Below are 14,176 nucleotides of genomic sequence, written 5' to 3'. Positions count from 1 at the left end.
CCAACCCTCCATAAAGATGGCAGATTGAAATAAATCTTTCCAGAATTACCCTTACTCTCCTACAGACAACCACCACATTTGAACAACTGACCGTGAGGCCATGGATCACGGCACATTTCCCGGTCAAGGCAAAAAATAGGGAAACCTGTGCACACATTTTAACTACAGACAGGATAGCTGAACAACACATCATGAGTATAAACGTCTAGAATACTTTACCTGTGCCTCAATCACGCACAGTTGTATACCTCATAACATGCACACCATGCCTTAAAGGTGGATTTTATAAAGGTGAAACAGTACAAACAGCAAGAAAAAGAATAAATATGCATCGCTACACCATCGATTAGAAGAAGAAAACACAGATATACGTGTAGGTTAACACTTCTGTAGCCACAAACATAATAACAAGGATATAAAAGCATCAGTTATCAAGGCAAATTTCAGAAAACAGAGAAAACTGAAAAAAAGCGAATATAAACCCATTAACTTAATGCAATTGTGTACTGTAAATGCAACTTAATTTACGGTATTCCTGCTCCCATAACACAGACCTCTTACACCTCCACTAATTCCTTACCCATCCACATTTCCCTTTCTTTGCATTGCTGTACCAGTCGCCCCCAGGCATCACACCTCCATTCTAATTTCCGACCTATTTACATTGCCTTTTTTACATCACTATGTCCCTTTTGGTCCAATGTTAATTTCTATCTGTATATCCAGTCTTACCAGCATGCCAATAATTTTATTTTGCAACCAAATGCCTGAAGAAGGGACTGTAGTAGTCTGGAAAGCATGCCCTCTTTTTTACCACTAGTTAGCCGTTCACGTTATCCCTACTACCGTGGCTGTTGTTTCAAGTCCCACCCCCAACCACCTCTTTTTGACCAGAATAGCAATTGCTAATGAAGAGTGAAGAGCAGGGAGGGACTTCTGAAGTTTGCTGAACCAGGGCTGGGGTATTTAGATTATCTCAGCATTAACTTAAATAGTGTTTGGATTATTGTGGTTGTGATGATAAAAGGACCAGTCTTTCAAATCAGACTGAATGCATGTTAATAAATCAACCTAGACGGTTTTACACAAGATGATAACCTTGTGTTTAATTGTACTTGCACTCTTGGAAACACATCTGTTTCTATTTTCTTGGGTACAGACATCTAGAGATAGAGGACTTTATGCCTTCAACTTGACATACTATTACATATCTTCAAAAAGCCAGGGGTTAAAACATACAGCAAGTTCTCATATTTCTCTTGCAGGCAGATTTAAGATGCATAGTTGCTTCATCTGGCCTATGAATCCTATCAGTGTCACAGAGCCACAGCAAAGCTTACAACCCAAGAGCCATCTAAAGGGCAGACTTCACCAAGAACAAAAACATTTTCATGTCAGGAAATGTGGTAAGATTTAAACAATTTGAGCTTTGCTCTTGTGTCACTAACTCCTGAAAGAAATGTCTGCTAATTTTGGACTGCAGACCATGTGGTAGTCTGTTTTTATTACAAAGATTTATACACTACTAGCTCTGCAAACATGATATATAATAGAGGCGGCTTTGTACAAAGTAAATTAAAAAAAGGGAAAAAACAGTATTAGGTTATAATCCCAGGCACATTTAATTTAGCTCAACGTACCAAACCAGGAAATGTTCAAATGTTCGAACACAAATTCATTGTGGGAGGTACAATAAGCCTGAACTGACAAGTGGGAACAGAATATGAATAAATCAATATATTTGGCATAGCATATGTAAAACATAAATATATGGAAGGTATGCAACAGGCTCATTTGCATATCTCCTGTCTTTTGCATTCATGTCAAAGAAGGAAATGGAGTAGCGAGCAAAGATCAGGAACATAAAGCCTATTACTGTAATATTAGCAGTTCTTTTAACCAAAAATAGTATTCAATCTCACAGACAATATTTTATTGCACGCACCGAAGGTTCTCAACAAAGGGCAACATGGAAGGATGTTTGGAATCTGTCCATGGGAAGACCTGGTTTGCAGAAGTTCAGTCTCCTGTGCTTTTTATGTTTTCAATGTAGCCTGCACCAGCTTACAGTATGTTGAGTATACACAACACATCAGAAGGAAAGAGAGGAACATATCGGAAGACTTCCCACCACTCCAGTGAAGTGACTGGTCAGAATGAGGACTCTAAATAAAGGAAGGAGAGGATTCAAATCCCAATCAACTCCCCAACCTGAAATGTGTGGGTTTAGGACCTGGGCAAACAAAGCTTCTTACCAGAAGAGAAAAGAGGAAGATATAGAAGATATAGAATAACATACTTGAGCGATTACGTGAAGAGTAAGAGGGTGAAAGACAGCAGGTGTTTAAAGTATGAGAGAAAGAGAAGCAATTGAGAGACGGAAGAAAGTAACATGAAAAGTTAAGAGAAGAAAACAGAGATTGAAGTGGGAAAATAAAGACCGAAGGAAAAAAAACATACAGGGAAGAAATAGGAAGCAGAAAATAAACAGCAAAGGTAAACCACATGCAACTAAAGATAGCAAATCTAAACACTTAGAGACAAAAGGTAGAGATGAATGGGAACATTTGATTCAGTTAATAGTCTGGTGTGAAAAATAAAGTTAAGACAAGTGAGATGGACACAGATATGGGGGTCTGTTTATTTAAGTGTCAGGCCAATAATTGCTAACACACGTTAGTGAATTTAAGCCAATGGCCTTTATTCAATATGCTGTGAGGCAGTCTTCCAGTGCAGGGAAAGAGTGTAGATTGAAATGCGTGGGACTAAAATCTTCTCCAGCAAAGAGAAGCAGCTTCACAGCAGTTGAATAAGAGCCAATTAACGAGAAAACAAATGTTTGTTGCATACACCAAGCAAAGACGTAGATAAAGAAACAAAATCAAAAAAATCAAGACTGATAAAAAGCAGACCTGAGAAGCATAAATACATGGAACTGCACAGAGACGTGTGGGAGGCCGGAAAGAGTAGAGGTGTGAAGCATTCAATGGGGCACTAAACTGGATCTGGAAATAAGTACAGTGCAAACCATTCAAAGAGGGGTTGTTAAAGGATAGAGGGCATATGGGCGAAGGGCAGAGAAGGAGGGTCTGGTTCAATGGCGAGGTAGAGACGGTATGAGGCAAGTAAGTGAAGGAATAAAAGGGAAAGTGATGGCACACTAGTGGAAGTACCATAATATACAAATACGTTATACTAAAGCGCATTATGAGAAACTAAAGGGCTTGGGAGACGGTGAAGACGATTCATACTATAGTTGGCTCATAAATCTAAACCATAACTCACTGGCTCATCAATGACCCTTAGACTAGGTTTTAGCCATAAGTCAGATCGTTTTGCATTTGTGGGTTATACTTGTTCTTTTAATAGCTAGTTAGTTATACATTAAAACAAGCCGCATGTGTATGCTTGCGCATGCATGCACACACATACACACACATACACACATCCCCGCTGCAGTGTTTCATTTAACCTGCACCGTGTGTTGCAGAACTGCAAAGATTAACACATAGTAGAACACCTCAGAATTTGGGGAAAGCCCACAAGGTTTTGCAATCCTGACTAGTGGAAATTCTCAAATGATGATTACATTTTCAATACTTTGGTGCAAGAAACATATTGTTCTCAATTTGGTCAAACTGAAGGGCAGACACTAAGATAATAAAATGTAATTTCTGCCACACACAATGTCTTGAATTGGATACCAAGCGATTTATGGAGGCAATCTCTTGTTCCTTGCTCTTCCATTATTTTGCATCTTATTCTCCTTTGCAGTTTCCACAACTACATTATTTTATTAAATCAAACGAGAGAGCCAAACTAAATAGCACATTTCCCAAGGCCAACAAAAATCAAAAGGATGTCTCTGAAGTCAGAAAGAGCCAAATTAAATTACAGAACTGGAGTCTCCCACATCCAAGAGAGACAGAAAAACAAACACTAGTAACTCTGATCTCTGTTTGTTCCTTGCATGTGTCAGTGTGTCAGCCTCCAGGCTTACCAAAACTGAAGCCCAATTATGTAAACTCACTTACAGTAAGCCCACATTCACTAACGGGTACTCGGCTTTAGCACGCCTTAACTCCCATTCATTTGTATGGGACTCAAGTACAGATGTGCGAATGTCTTCCAAAGTGCTCTGCAAAATGTTAGAAAAAGTTCACATTCCATATGAAAAGTAACAAAAGGTTGCCATTTCCCCCAGAATGATGTAAATTTCAACAGAAATGCAGATTTATGTAAATGTCCAGTGTTGTCGGGTTCATAAACTTTGGCAAAAATCTTCATTGCATACCCTAGGGAAGGCCTGCCCAACTCGTAACGTGAGAAGGGCCGAACTGCTCCAAGGAAAAAAAAAAATTGGGCCGCACGGGTTAAATCATCATCATCTCTTCTCCAACACCTCTCATCATCCTCATCCCCTCAATATGACACTCTCTCTCTCCCTCCCCTCAATATGACACTCTCTCTCCCCCTCCCCTCAATATGACTCTCTCCCCCTCCCCTCAATATGACACACTCTCTCCCTCCCCTCAATATGACACTCTCCCCCTCCCCTCAATATGACACACTCTCCCCCCCTGCAACTCACATCACACCCTCCCGTTGCAACTCACATCACTCCCTATCCCCCCCTGCACCTCACATCACTTCCCCCCCATGCACCTCACATATCAGCAGCCCCCCCTCACATGTCAGCAGCCCACCCCCCCTCACATGTCAGCAGCCCACCCCCCCCTCACATGTCAGCAGGCCACCCCCCCTCACATGTCAGCAGGCCACCCCCCCTCACAAGTCAGCAGGCCACCCCCCCTCACAAGTCAGCAGGCCACCCCCCCTCACAAGTCAGCAGGCCACCCCCCCTCACAAGTCAGCAGCCCACCCCCCCATACAAGTCAGCAGCCCACCCCCCCTCACAAGTCAGCAGCCCCCCCCCCTCACAAGTCAGCAGCCCACCCCCCCTCACCCTGATTTTCACACCCACCCCCCCCTCACCCTGATTTTCACACCCACCCCCCACCAGCCCGCTTTTCACCCCCACCCCCCCACCAGCCCGTTTCACACACACACACACACACACACACCCCCCCACCCCCCCCCACCCCCCCCCCCCGCCCCTCCAACCTCTGCTATTGGAAAAAAGAATACTCAGGCTGCCGCGTCCTCCTCATGCTGCTGCTGCCCACCGCGCACCGCAAAACCCGGGGTCGGGGAGGGAGGGATGAATCGCCGCCATTTAAAAAAAATTATTCAATTAACTGGCGCCCGACCGGAGTCATCGCGGGCCGCACAGAGAGGCCAGGCGGGCCGTATGTTGTGCAGGCCTGCCCTAGGGTAAGCAAAGAATATACTTTTTTTTTTACACTTATCACCTGGAGCATAAATGACCTTTGCAGTTTCAGAGGCACCAGAGTGCCACCGGACCTCTGGCATATGCAGTCATGAGTGCCATTATGTACCTAGTAAATCAATAGGGCCCGTGCCGTACCAGGTAAATCACAAGGGCACGCTAAAGGTCAATATTTTTTTGGGAGCATGTCCAAGTGCCTGTTAAGCATACAAGTACATGGTTCATTGCCAAATGTCCCCAAGAAGGTCCAAAGTCAATACTGAAAAATGGCATGCGCTCAATACCAAATTCTAATAGCAAGAAACCTATTTATTTATAAAATATTTGACCAGGAAGTAATACATTGAGAGTTGCCTCTTGTTTTCAAGTATGACTTATTAACATATATTTTTAGGACACCATTCTATGGCCACTGGATGCTCGTCAAACCTCAAAAAAACGCAATAAATGCTTATACTACAGTGTCAATGCACTAAAGAAACAAGGAGGAAAAAAAGATGAAGGCTTTCTTTAAAATATGTTGATGTCTAACTGCTATTTAGATTAAACAAATGACTTACGCTATATTGATCTTCCATTGCAGATAACTGCTGCTTGATGCCATCACTGACTTTCATCTGTTCCTTCCACTTCAGCTCCATTTTGGCCACATCATCAGCATATGTGCTGCACCTTGCCTTTTCTTCCTAAAGTGAGAAGCAAAAACATTCATTAGGGGAATTCTTTGGATAGAACAATAAGGTTTTAAATTGGTGAAAAAAAGTGCCTTCAAAAATAATAATACAGTTTAAAAATATGTGGCTCTACATTGATAACTATTAAAGCAAGCTCAATATGTCACAATAACATCCCAGCCCTCGAAGGTACAGACATTTTAACTGTGTATAGTAAAATATGCAGAAAACAGATGGACATAAGCCTTGCATAAGGACATGCCCCATTTAAGTGAACTAGCAATATGGGCCCAAATTTATGAAGAGAAGATATTATACAAGACCTCTCCCAACCTTACAGCATTGATTTGAATGGGCCGTATGGAGCTGTACTTACCAAAAGAGATGCCAGGAGGTGTCCTGTGGAGAAGCACTGCTTCGTAGATATGGTGTAAAGTGCCTTACGGCTTCTCACCACTTAGTAAATATGGCCCTATGTCACTACAGATAATTAAAGAAAGTCTAGGACTGAAATATATAGTGGACAGTATAACCTCCCGTTTTGACTGGGGTTTTCTTAAAGGTGGCAGTCCTTTACCTACTAAACCTATCCCTCCTTGGTCCTATGCTGGACTGTGTTTATAATTACACAAGATGGTCACAGTGCAAATTTATACCTGGGCTGTACCAGGAGCTCAAAAGTATGCAGAACTCTGTTCAGCTTTGAGAGTAACCTGCCAGCACGGGCTGCAAAGATGTACTGCACATGCTTTAATGTAGATGTGCGCAAACGTTTCCCCCTGCGCACCCGCATGCTCTCCTCCCCGACTCGCGACCCCCCCCCCCTCCGGTGTCTAATGACGCCGCGGGATCATGTCACGTCGCCATGGCAACGTGACATCACATGACCCCACCGCGTCATTTGACACCGGGTTACCATGACGACGCGTCGCTAGAAGGCAAGTTAAGTTTGTTACAGACGCCTCGAGCTGTCCCCCAGAACTTCATTTAAAAGCCTTGGGGAGAGTGCGGGGCCTCTGTAACCGCTGCCCCCCCCCCCCCAGAAAATCTTGCACCCCCCAGTTTGCGCACACCTGCTTTGATGCATCATTACAAAATGCACTGAATTGTGTATATTAGCTTCAGTCTGTCACTCATGGTATTAAAGCAACAGTCCTGCTCCGCTTATTTAAAAATAAAAATAGGTTTGAAGCAGGGTGTCAAATGGAGCTGAACCGTGTTGATTTCAGCTCTGGGACCCCGTGCTTCCAGAGATACCTCCACAGGGGGTGCTGGTAGCAGCTCTGTATGGCCAACATAACGGCAGCGTAAATGTCCCGCGAGCCAATAGGAAGCCGTGAGGTAATCCGTTGCGGCTTCCTATTGGCCTGTGTGACCAGGACCTTTAAACTTGCGTCACTGCTACTGGTACCAACAACAGAGGTCCCTGGAGCTGAAATGAACGCGGTTCAGCGCCACAGATCTCCGGCTTCAAACCCATTACATTTTTTTTTTTAAACCACGTTCTGCTGCGGAACATGCAAATGAGCAAATTGTGGAACTAGCAATATGACAGTATGTCACCTATGTAATGATTACAATGTATACATCACTTAATCATTCACTAGTTCACACTTGAAATAGGGGTAGTGCTGCTCTTAAATACTACCATAACTCAGTGTGGTTCATTTTGCATATGATATCCATATTACTCTAATCACTCAATGTCTCTGCAATAGGAGCATAATCATCGAGTAGCGTAAGCGGCAAAGGACACATAATCCACAGAAGTATGGCGGGGGATATAAATGGGAGAAAGACTGCAGTGTTTATGTCAGACACCGCACAGAGGAGGAACCGGATCCGGATTGGATGGCTCGGGGATGACGTCACACGTACTCGAAGACGCACTGCGCATGTGCAGGGAACAGACGGGAGACGCATGGAACACCAGACACTTAGGACGTCGCTGACACACCTCCGAATATAAAGATGAGGATTGGATAAGAGTGATACTGACGCCAGCCAATACGGAGATCGGGAGACGCCCCCTGAGGAGAGGTAGGCCCCCGCAAGGAGATGTAGAAACCCGCTGAGTTAATAACGCCGGACCGGATTGGAGGATAAGAAAACAGCAGCTGCACAAAGGTGTTTTTGTTTTGGACTATGGGTATTTAAAGAATGTTTGTTTGTCTAGTTATTCAAGCCACTTTACTTGAGAAAGGCCAGCGGGCTGAAACGTTGTTGTTTATGGCACAATAAATTCTTTTTTTCATTCAAATCCGTGTGCCCTTGTCCATCTATTTACAATGATTACAATGTATACATCACTTAAACGGTAATGTGATACTTACTGCCAACATCTGCTTACACTTCCGATACCTTTCTGTTTTTTCAGCTATTTCTTTGCTCATTTCATGAACTTGTTCTTTTACAGCCAACTCAAGCCCCAAGTCTGATGAAAACGGACTTACTGGGGAAAAAAAACAAAAACAGAATGGTCTATATTTGTTTCACCTATAACATTACATTATTATCCAGGTCTCCCAGGGTATGACCTCCAGAAGACCCCAGGATCTGCACCTATTTGCTTCTTATGACTGGGAGGATTATCTACACCAGGGGTGGCCAACTTAAGACCTCAAGGTCCACCAACAGGCCAGGTATTAGGGATATCCCTGCTTCAGCACAGGTGGCTGTCATTCTAACTGAGCCACCTGTGCTGAAGCAGGGATGTCCTTAAACCTAACCTGTTGATGGCCCTTGAGGACTGGAGTTGGCCACCCCTGATCTACACTACACACAGTTCTTCGAAGCATTGTGTGTGGCTCTTGCAGTCCAAGGGACACACACATACATACATATATCTAAACCACAGCTAATAGTGGTTGAAAAAGATTGTGCACTAGCCAGTCAGAACTTCTTCTAGTCAGGCAAAATTATTATTGGAGAGGTATATGCAGTAGAACTTTATTCATTTTAAATATTTTTTTTTTGTGGGTTCAACACCGTCCCCATTTGTTCTTCATCTTTATGCCTCTTTTCTGTATACCTCTCCCATCGGCAACTCTTTCCCCTCCACAGCTTCACTTCTCCACCAAATACTTCGATAATCTCCCCTATACACCTTCCCTAGAGCACGTCATCTCCCCTCTCCACTTCATCTGAACAGCAGCCTACCCTGCGCTCTCCATCAATTTTACCATTTGTGTTTTTGGAATGTGTCCTCCTTTGCAGATGCCTGAGGCCAGATGTTATTAAATGAAGGACATTTTCCAACCCTACTGCAGTCTTTTGCATCAGCTTTTCCGGAAGGCAAGGTGCAGAAGAAATGTGTTCTGCATCTTTGTAACAACAAGAGCCACACACTGCCAGCTTTGGGTTAGGAAGTGAGGGGCTGTTTTCCAGGCAAGTGTCTTTTATTCGACCTTGATAACATTTGGTTCTCTTTTAAATACAGTACCCATTAATGTAGACCCTTGCATGCAAAGAGCCCAAACCCTTCAATTCTGGTACACCTGTTGTGTCATTTAACACTGCATATGCCAAACAATTTGTGGCAATGATGAGAGCGGGTTGCATTGGATCATCTGTATGTATAAGTGGAAAGAATCAACTTGAATTTGAAAGGGACAAAAACAGGGCAGCCATCTTTAAACCTCCCAAAAGCAAAACATCTTTAAAATCAGAAGGGAGTTCAAGAAGCCATATTTGTCCTACATAAAAAATTACGATTCTTTGCAGGTTGAGTATAATCCCATAAAATAATTGAAAATGTACATATATCTTGAGGGTGGCCCTTTCATGTTTGCCAAAGGCTCTTACGCACACATCTAAGGAAGAAATATTTTGCACTCTCAAAACTTTGACTTTAAAAAACAAAAAGCCCAGCATATCCTTACCTGGTGGAGTATAATGTTGAACATCTGCAACAGCCGCTGTGTCTGCATTAATATAAAGGTCTCTCCCTTTCTGCTGACTTTCTGCAATTTTCTGATTTAGAAGACATAAGGGCAAAGAAGCATAGTATTAAGAAAACTTAATGAGTATACATACACATATGAGCCATGGGGTAGAGGCAGTTGCCCATTATTTTTGCTGAGATTGAAATCTCCCAGAAAGAAAAAAACCTCTATGTGGCCTAAGGGACTAAAATATTTACATGAACCAACAGTACATGCATTACCAGAGAAAGCAGCCATCACAAGGGTTTGCCTTTTCTCATGTGTTCACTTAATTTGAGATTGTGACATGGAAAACCCAGAAGTGCGTTATGCAGACATTAAGATATTAAGCAGCCTCGGAGAGCTCTCATTCACACACCGTGCTCACACATGAGGAGCGCTTGCTTAATAACCTACATACCAGCAAAGTAGAACAGCCTTCAGGAAAAATCCCAATAGAACTACCTGCACCAGAGCATTCTGCACTTCTGCACCAGGGTTGATCTCCAGCAGCACAGTTATAATATATTCATGTCTCACAGCAGCGATCCCTGCCTTTGGCAGTATGGAAATAATGGGAAGCCCAAAGAGGCACAATATGGACTTCTTTTGAGGTATTTCAGATTATTATTATGTTGTTGCATATATGACGTGAGGGGGGAGAGAGGGGAAGATGAGAGGGTGAAAACATATATTTCAGGGTCTGGATGGGAGTAACGCCACCTTTAGCCATGACCTAACTAACATCAAGTTAAAACCCTGCGTTCACTTTAACGGACCTCTGTGGATATGTGTTGTTTGAGGGCATAGCATTAGCACGAATAGCCATTATAGTTCTGTTCGAAAATGGCAATTAACATGCACGTGCAAAGCTTAACGCCATGTTAACACTTAATGAGGCGTTAACCTAGTTTGGCCTCTTGTTAAGTCTATAATAGACCGCTGTAGATTTGGCCCATAGTGTGCGAAGCACTTTCCTAGCACATAAGAAAGTGAGGTCACCATTAACATAGGATACTCACCAGCTGATCTGTGAGCTTCACTACTTGCTTCTGAAGCTTTTGACATTCTTTAAATTTATCTTTATAATGGTCTGCGGCCATTTGCAGTCTCAGCTTCAGGTCCTCAATCTCTCTGTGAAGCTCTTGTTCCACTCTGGTATTCTCTGCTCCCTGCTAAATATACAATTATATGTAACAAACGTTTAACCTCTATAATGGTTATAATATACACAATGCACAGCTATAGTCCGGATAAAAAAAAATATAAAAACAGGATCAGCGTGTTGCTGCCACTAGCCACAAAGAAAAATATGTAAATATAGTCACAGAGAAAATGGTTTTGTAAACTTTTTTCCTGCATTTAATATTTGTGTATACATGCAATAGTTAATGCAGGTCACGCTTCCTCCCCCTTTTAACGTGCAACGTGTACATGGGTCTAGTACGTAGAAAAGTACATCTGATAGAAGTATTATAAAAAGAAGTCACCACTTTTTAAATCAGCAAATCCTATTGGCTCAAAGTTGGGACTCATACAAAAGCCTGCTACCAGCAACCAATTAATACAGGCATACCCCGCATTAACGTACGCAATGGGACCGGAGCATGTATGTAAAACGAAAATGTACTTAAAGTGAGCACTCCCTTTTTCCCACTTATCGATGCATGTACTGTACTGCAATCGTCATATACGTGCATAACTGATGTAAATAACGTAATGTGTAACAGGCTCTATAGTCTCCCCGCTTGCGGACAGGCGCATGCACGAGCTGCCGTTTGTCTGTTGGGCGATATGTCCTTACTCGTGAGTGTACTTAAAGTGAGTGTCCTTAAACCGGGGTATGCCTGTACATTGCTGTGACCCAGCGGAACCTGTAAAAGCCACTTATGCTCGTGTCCCATTTTCGTATTCAAATACTTTCAACAAGTGTGAGGTCTTCTTCTGCATGAGAGTCTATTTCACCAAATAAAACCTAGATGGGACGGTTTCCCAAACAATACACCATCCATAAAACACATGTGGGCTTCCACATATTACGTTGTGCGAGTGTGGTATCATTGTATAGATCAGTTTCACCTGATCAGTTTTCACACGAGTAGTCGTGGTCTTCTGGAGATTCACATCTCGCGAATTCAGTTCACCGACCGCGTCAGTCAGCTGCTTCTTCACACTCTCAGTCTCCAGGCGGGCAGTGTGTAGGTCGGCCATGGTTTTATCACGAACATTCACTGCGTCGCCTAGTTCTCTAGACATTAAAACAACTTGTTGCCTGCTGGCCTGGTGCTCGTCCTCAAATTTGCGAAGCTGTTCCTTTAAAATGCAGATGTCCTCCTAAGGAAAAGAACAAAATAAGTAAATAAACCTAAATATTTGCATCGAGGTCAAATCATGAAAGGATACCCAACACACAAAGGATCTTTAATATTTTGATTTATTTCTTTTTGGCAACAGAAAAAGAACGTCTTGGTTATATGCCCTGTATAATTGTGGGGAAATAGACAGAGCATCCCAAAGAAGCAATATCTTTTGTTTAAAAAAACCCCAACAAGAAACCTGATGAACATTGCCGATTACGATTAACAGCTGTGGATTCTTAACCCCTTCACTGCCAGTTGAGCAAAGTTGCTGTAGGCCCCTCTGACAGTGAAGAGGTTAACTTTACTGTCTAGCTCTGCTTTATAACCCTATTCAAAACACCAAAGAACTCATGTTGTATACACAGGGGGTTGAATTTCAGGTGGTCGAAATGGCTGTCTTTTTGTTCTGTCACCAGAAATCTACATATTACAAGCAGAAATATTATGGATGCTGCATCATATTAAAGAAAGTTAAGCATCATTAAGAGTATAGAATTATTTTTTTATTGCATTAACAAAAACATCAGTTTTTGGAGAGATAAAAAAAAAATAACCATAAAAAGGTGCTACACTGATACTCTATGGCTTTACGGGATACCACGTTCATTTTGGTAACAAATTCTGGACAGGGCGCAATGTGCATCAGAACAAATCATTTAGAAATCAGTAGTTCTCACCTTGTCTGAAGAATTCTGCATAAGCTCTCTGTGCAGCTTTTCTTTAGCAACCATACAGAGCTGGAGCCTGCCAACCTCCTCCTTATAGTGTGAAATCACGTTTTCTTTGTTCATGTCCAAGTTCTTTAATGTCTGCACCTCAGTGAGCAACTTGGTGTTTTCAATTTCAGTGTTCTTCAAATGAACCTATTAAAAAAATTTAAAAAAGCACAAAAGGATCGAGGTCAGCAACTGAAATGGTAAAGGTTGGTCTTGATTTTTTGTATCCTTTCTCTCCCCCCCCCCCCCCCCCACAGGAGTAGAATTGGGTGATCCCCTGGAAACAAACACTGCTATTTTCAGCTCTATGAATCCCCTGGTTCCTGAGATCCTTACTGGTGCAGTTACAGGAATTAAATCTCCCTCCAGAGGAAACAAAATGGCTTCCAAATCTCAGGCCAATAGGAATCCACTACATCATCGGTTGTGGTTTCCTATTAGGCAGCCATTTAAATCCCCTTTAAAAACAAGGACATGATACTGTAGCTTCACCAGTATCTCAGGAGCCTGGGATATCACAGAGCTGCAAATAGAGTGGTTAGTTCTTGAGGGCCCCTGGTTCCAAGTGTAAAAAAAAAACCAACCAAACAAAAAAAAAAAGTTTGTTTTCCAGGATGGAGGAAATATCATATACAAGTACATTTCGATCAGGGGAAGTAACAATCTATGCGAGTGCACACTCCACTACAAGAAATGTATGACGGTCATTCATTTAAAGAGCAGGCTTAGTTACACAGCACGAAATGTGCTCCTGTTCAACCCGCAAACTGCTCCACACATCAATCTAAAGGCATGAATGTAATTTTCCTGTTTACATTTACCACTATTTAAAGCAAAGTGCACAACAAATGCTTTATTTTATGACTGGTCCCGAGGCATCATCTAACAGGCTACAACCCAGCAATTCCAGTGCTCAGTTACAAATTCTAGAGCCTGAGAGTAGGGCTAAGGGCAGTAGGTCTTTGAGGTATGTTGACCTTGAGCTAGCAAGTTTCCAAAAAGGCTCTGGGGGTTTACTTCTTTCAACATGCTCTACATAAATGGCCACATAATTCCCGGGAATCACTGAAGCTGTAATGCTACTCGGGGGCTGATTCCATAAAGTCTGAAGTGGCCAATCGCAATGGCAGTTTTCTGCCATTTGTGGTGGAAT

The 14,176-nt window shown here is 42.6% G+C and overlaps 1 protein-coding gene across 3 annotated transcripts in view; it reads right to left on the bottom strand.

Annotated features, from left to right (window-relative positions):
• Positions 1-14,176, bottom strand: part of TAX1BP1 (Tax1 binding protein 1) — a 100,320-nt gene that overhangs the window by 20,067 nt on the left and 66,077 nt on the right. For 2 of the 3 annotated variants that reach the window (XM_075586848.1, XM_075586849.1), the window contains 6 exons: positions 12,985-13,170; positions 12,027-12,281; positions 10,970-11,122; positions 9,906-9,996; positions 8,358-8,476; positions 5,911-6,036 (listed from right to left, as the gene is read on the bottom strand). In XM_075586848.1, coding sequence (XP_075442963.1) covers positions 5,911-6,036; positions 8,358-8,476; positions 9,906-9,996; positions 10,970-11,122; positions 12,027-12,281; positions 12,985-13,170 — 930 coding nt within the window. The remainder of the gene's footprint in view (positions 1-5,910; positions 6,037-8,357; positions 8,477-9,905; positions 9,997-10,969; positions 11,123-12,026; positions 12,282-12,984; positions 13,171-14,176) is intronic. The other variant, XM_075586847.1, reaches the window with a different exon arrangement.

This window comes from Ascaphus truei, chromosome 2 (assembly GCF_040206685.1).
Source record: "Ascaphus truei isolate aAscTru1 chromosome 2, aAscTru1.hap1, whole genome shotgun sequence".
Lineage (NCBI taxonomy): Eukaryota > Metazoa > Chordata > Amphibia > Anura > Ascaphidae > Ascaphus > Ascaphus truei.
This window is presented reverse-complemented; position numbering and strand designations above follow the sequence as displayed.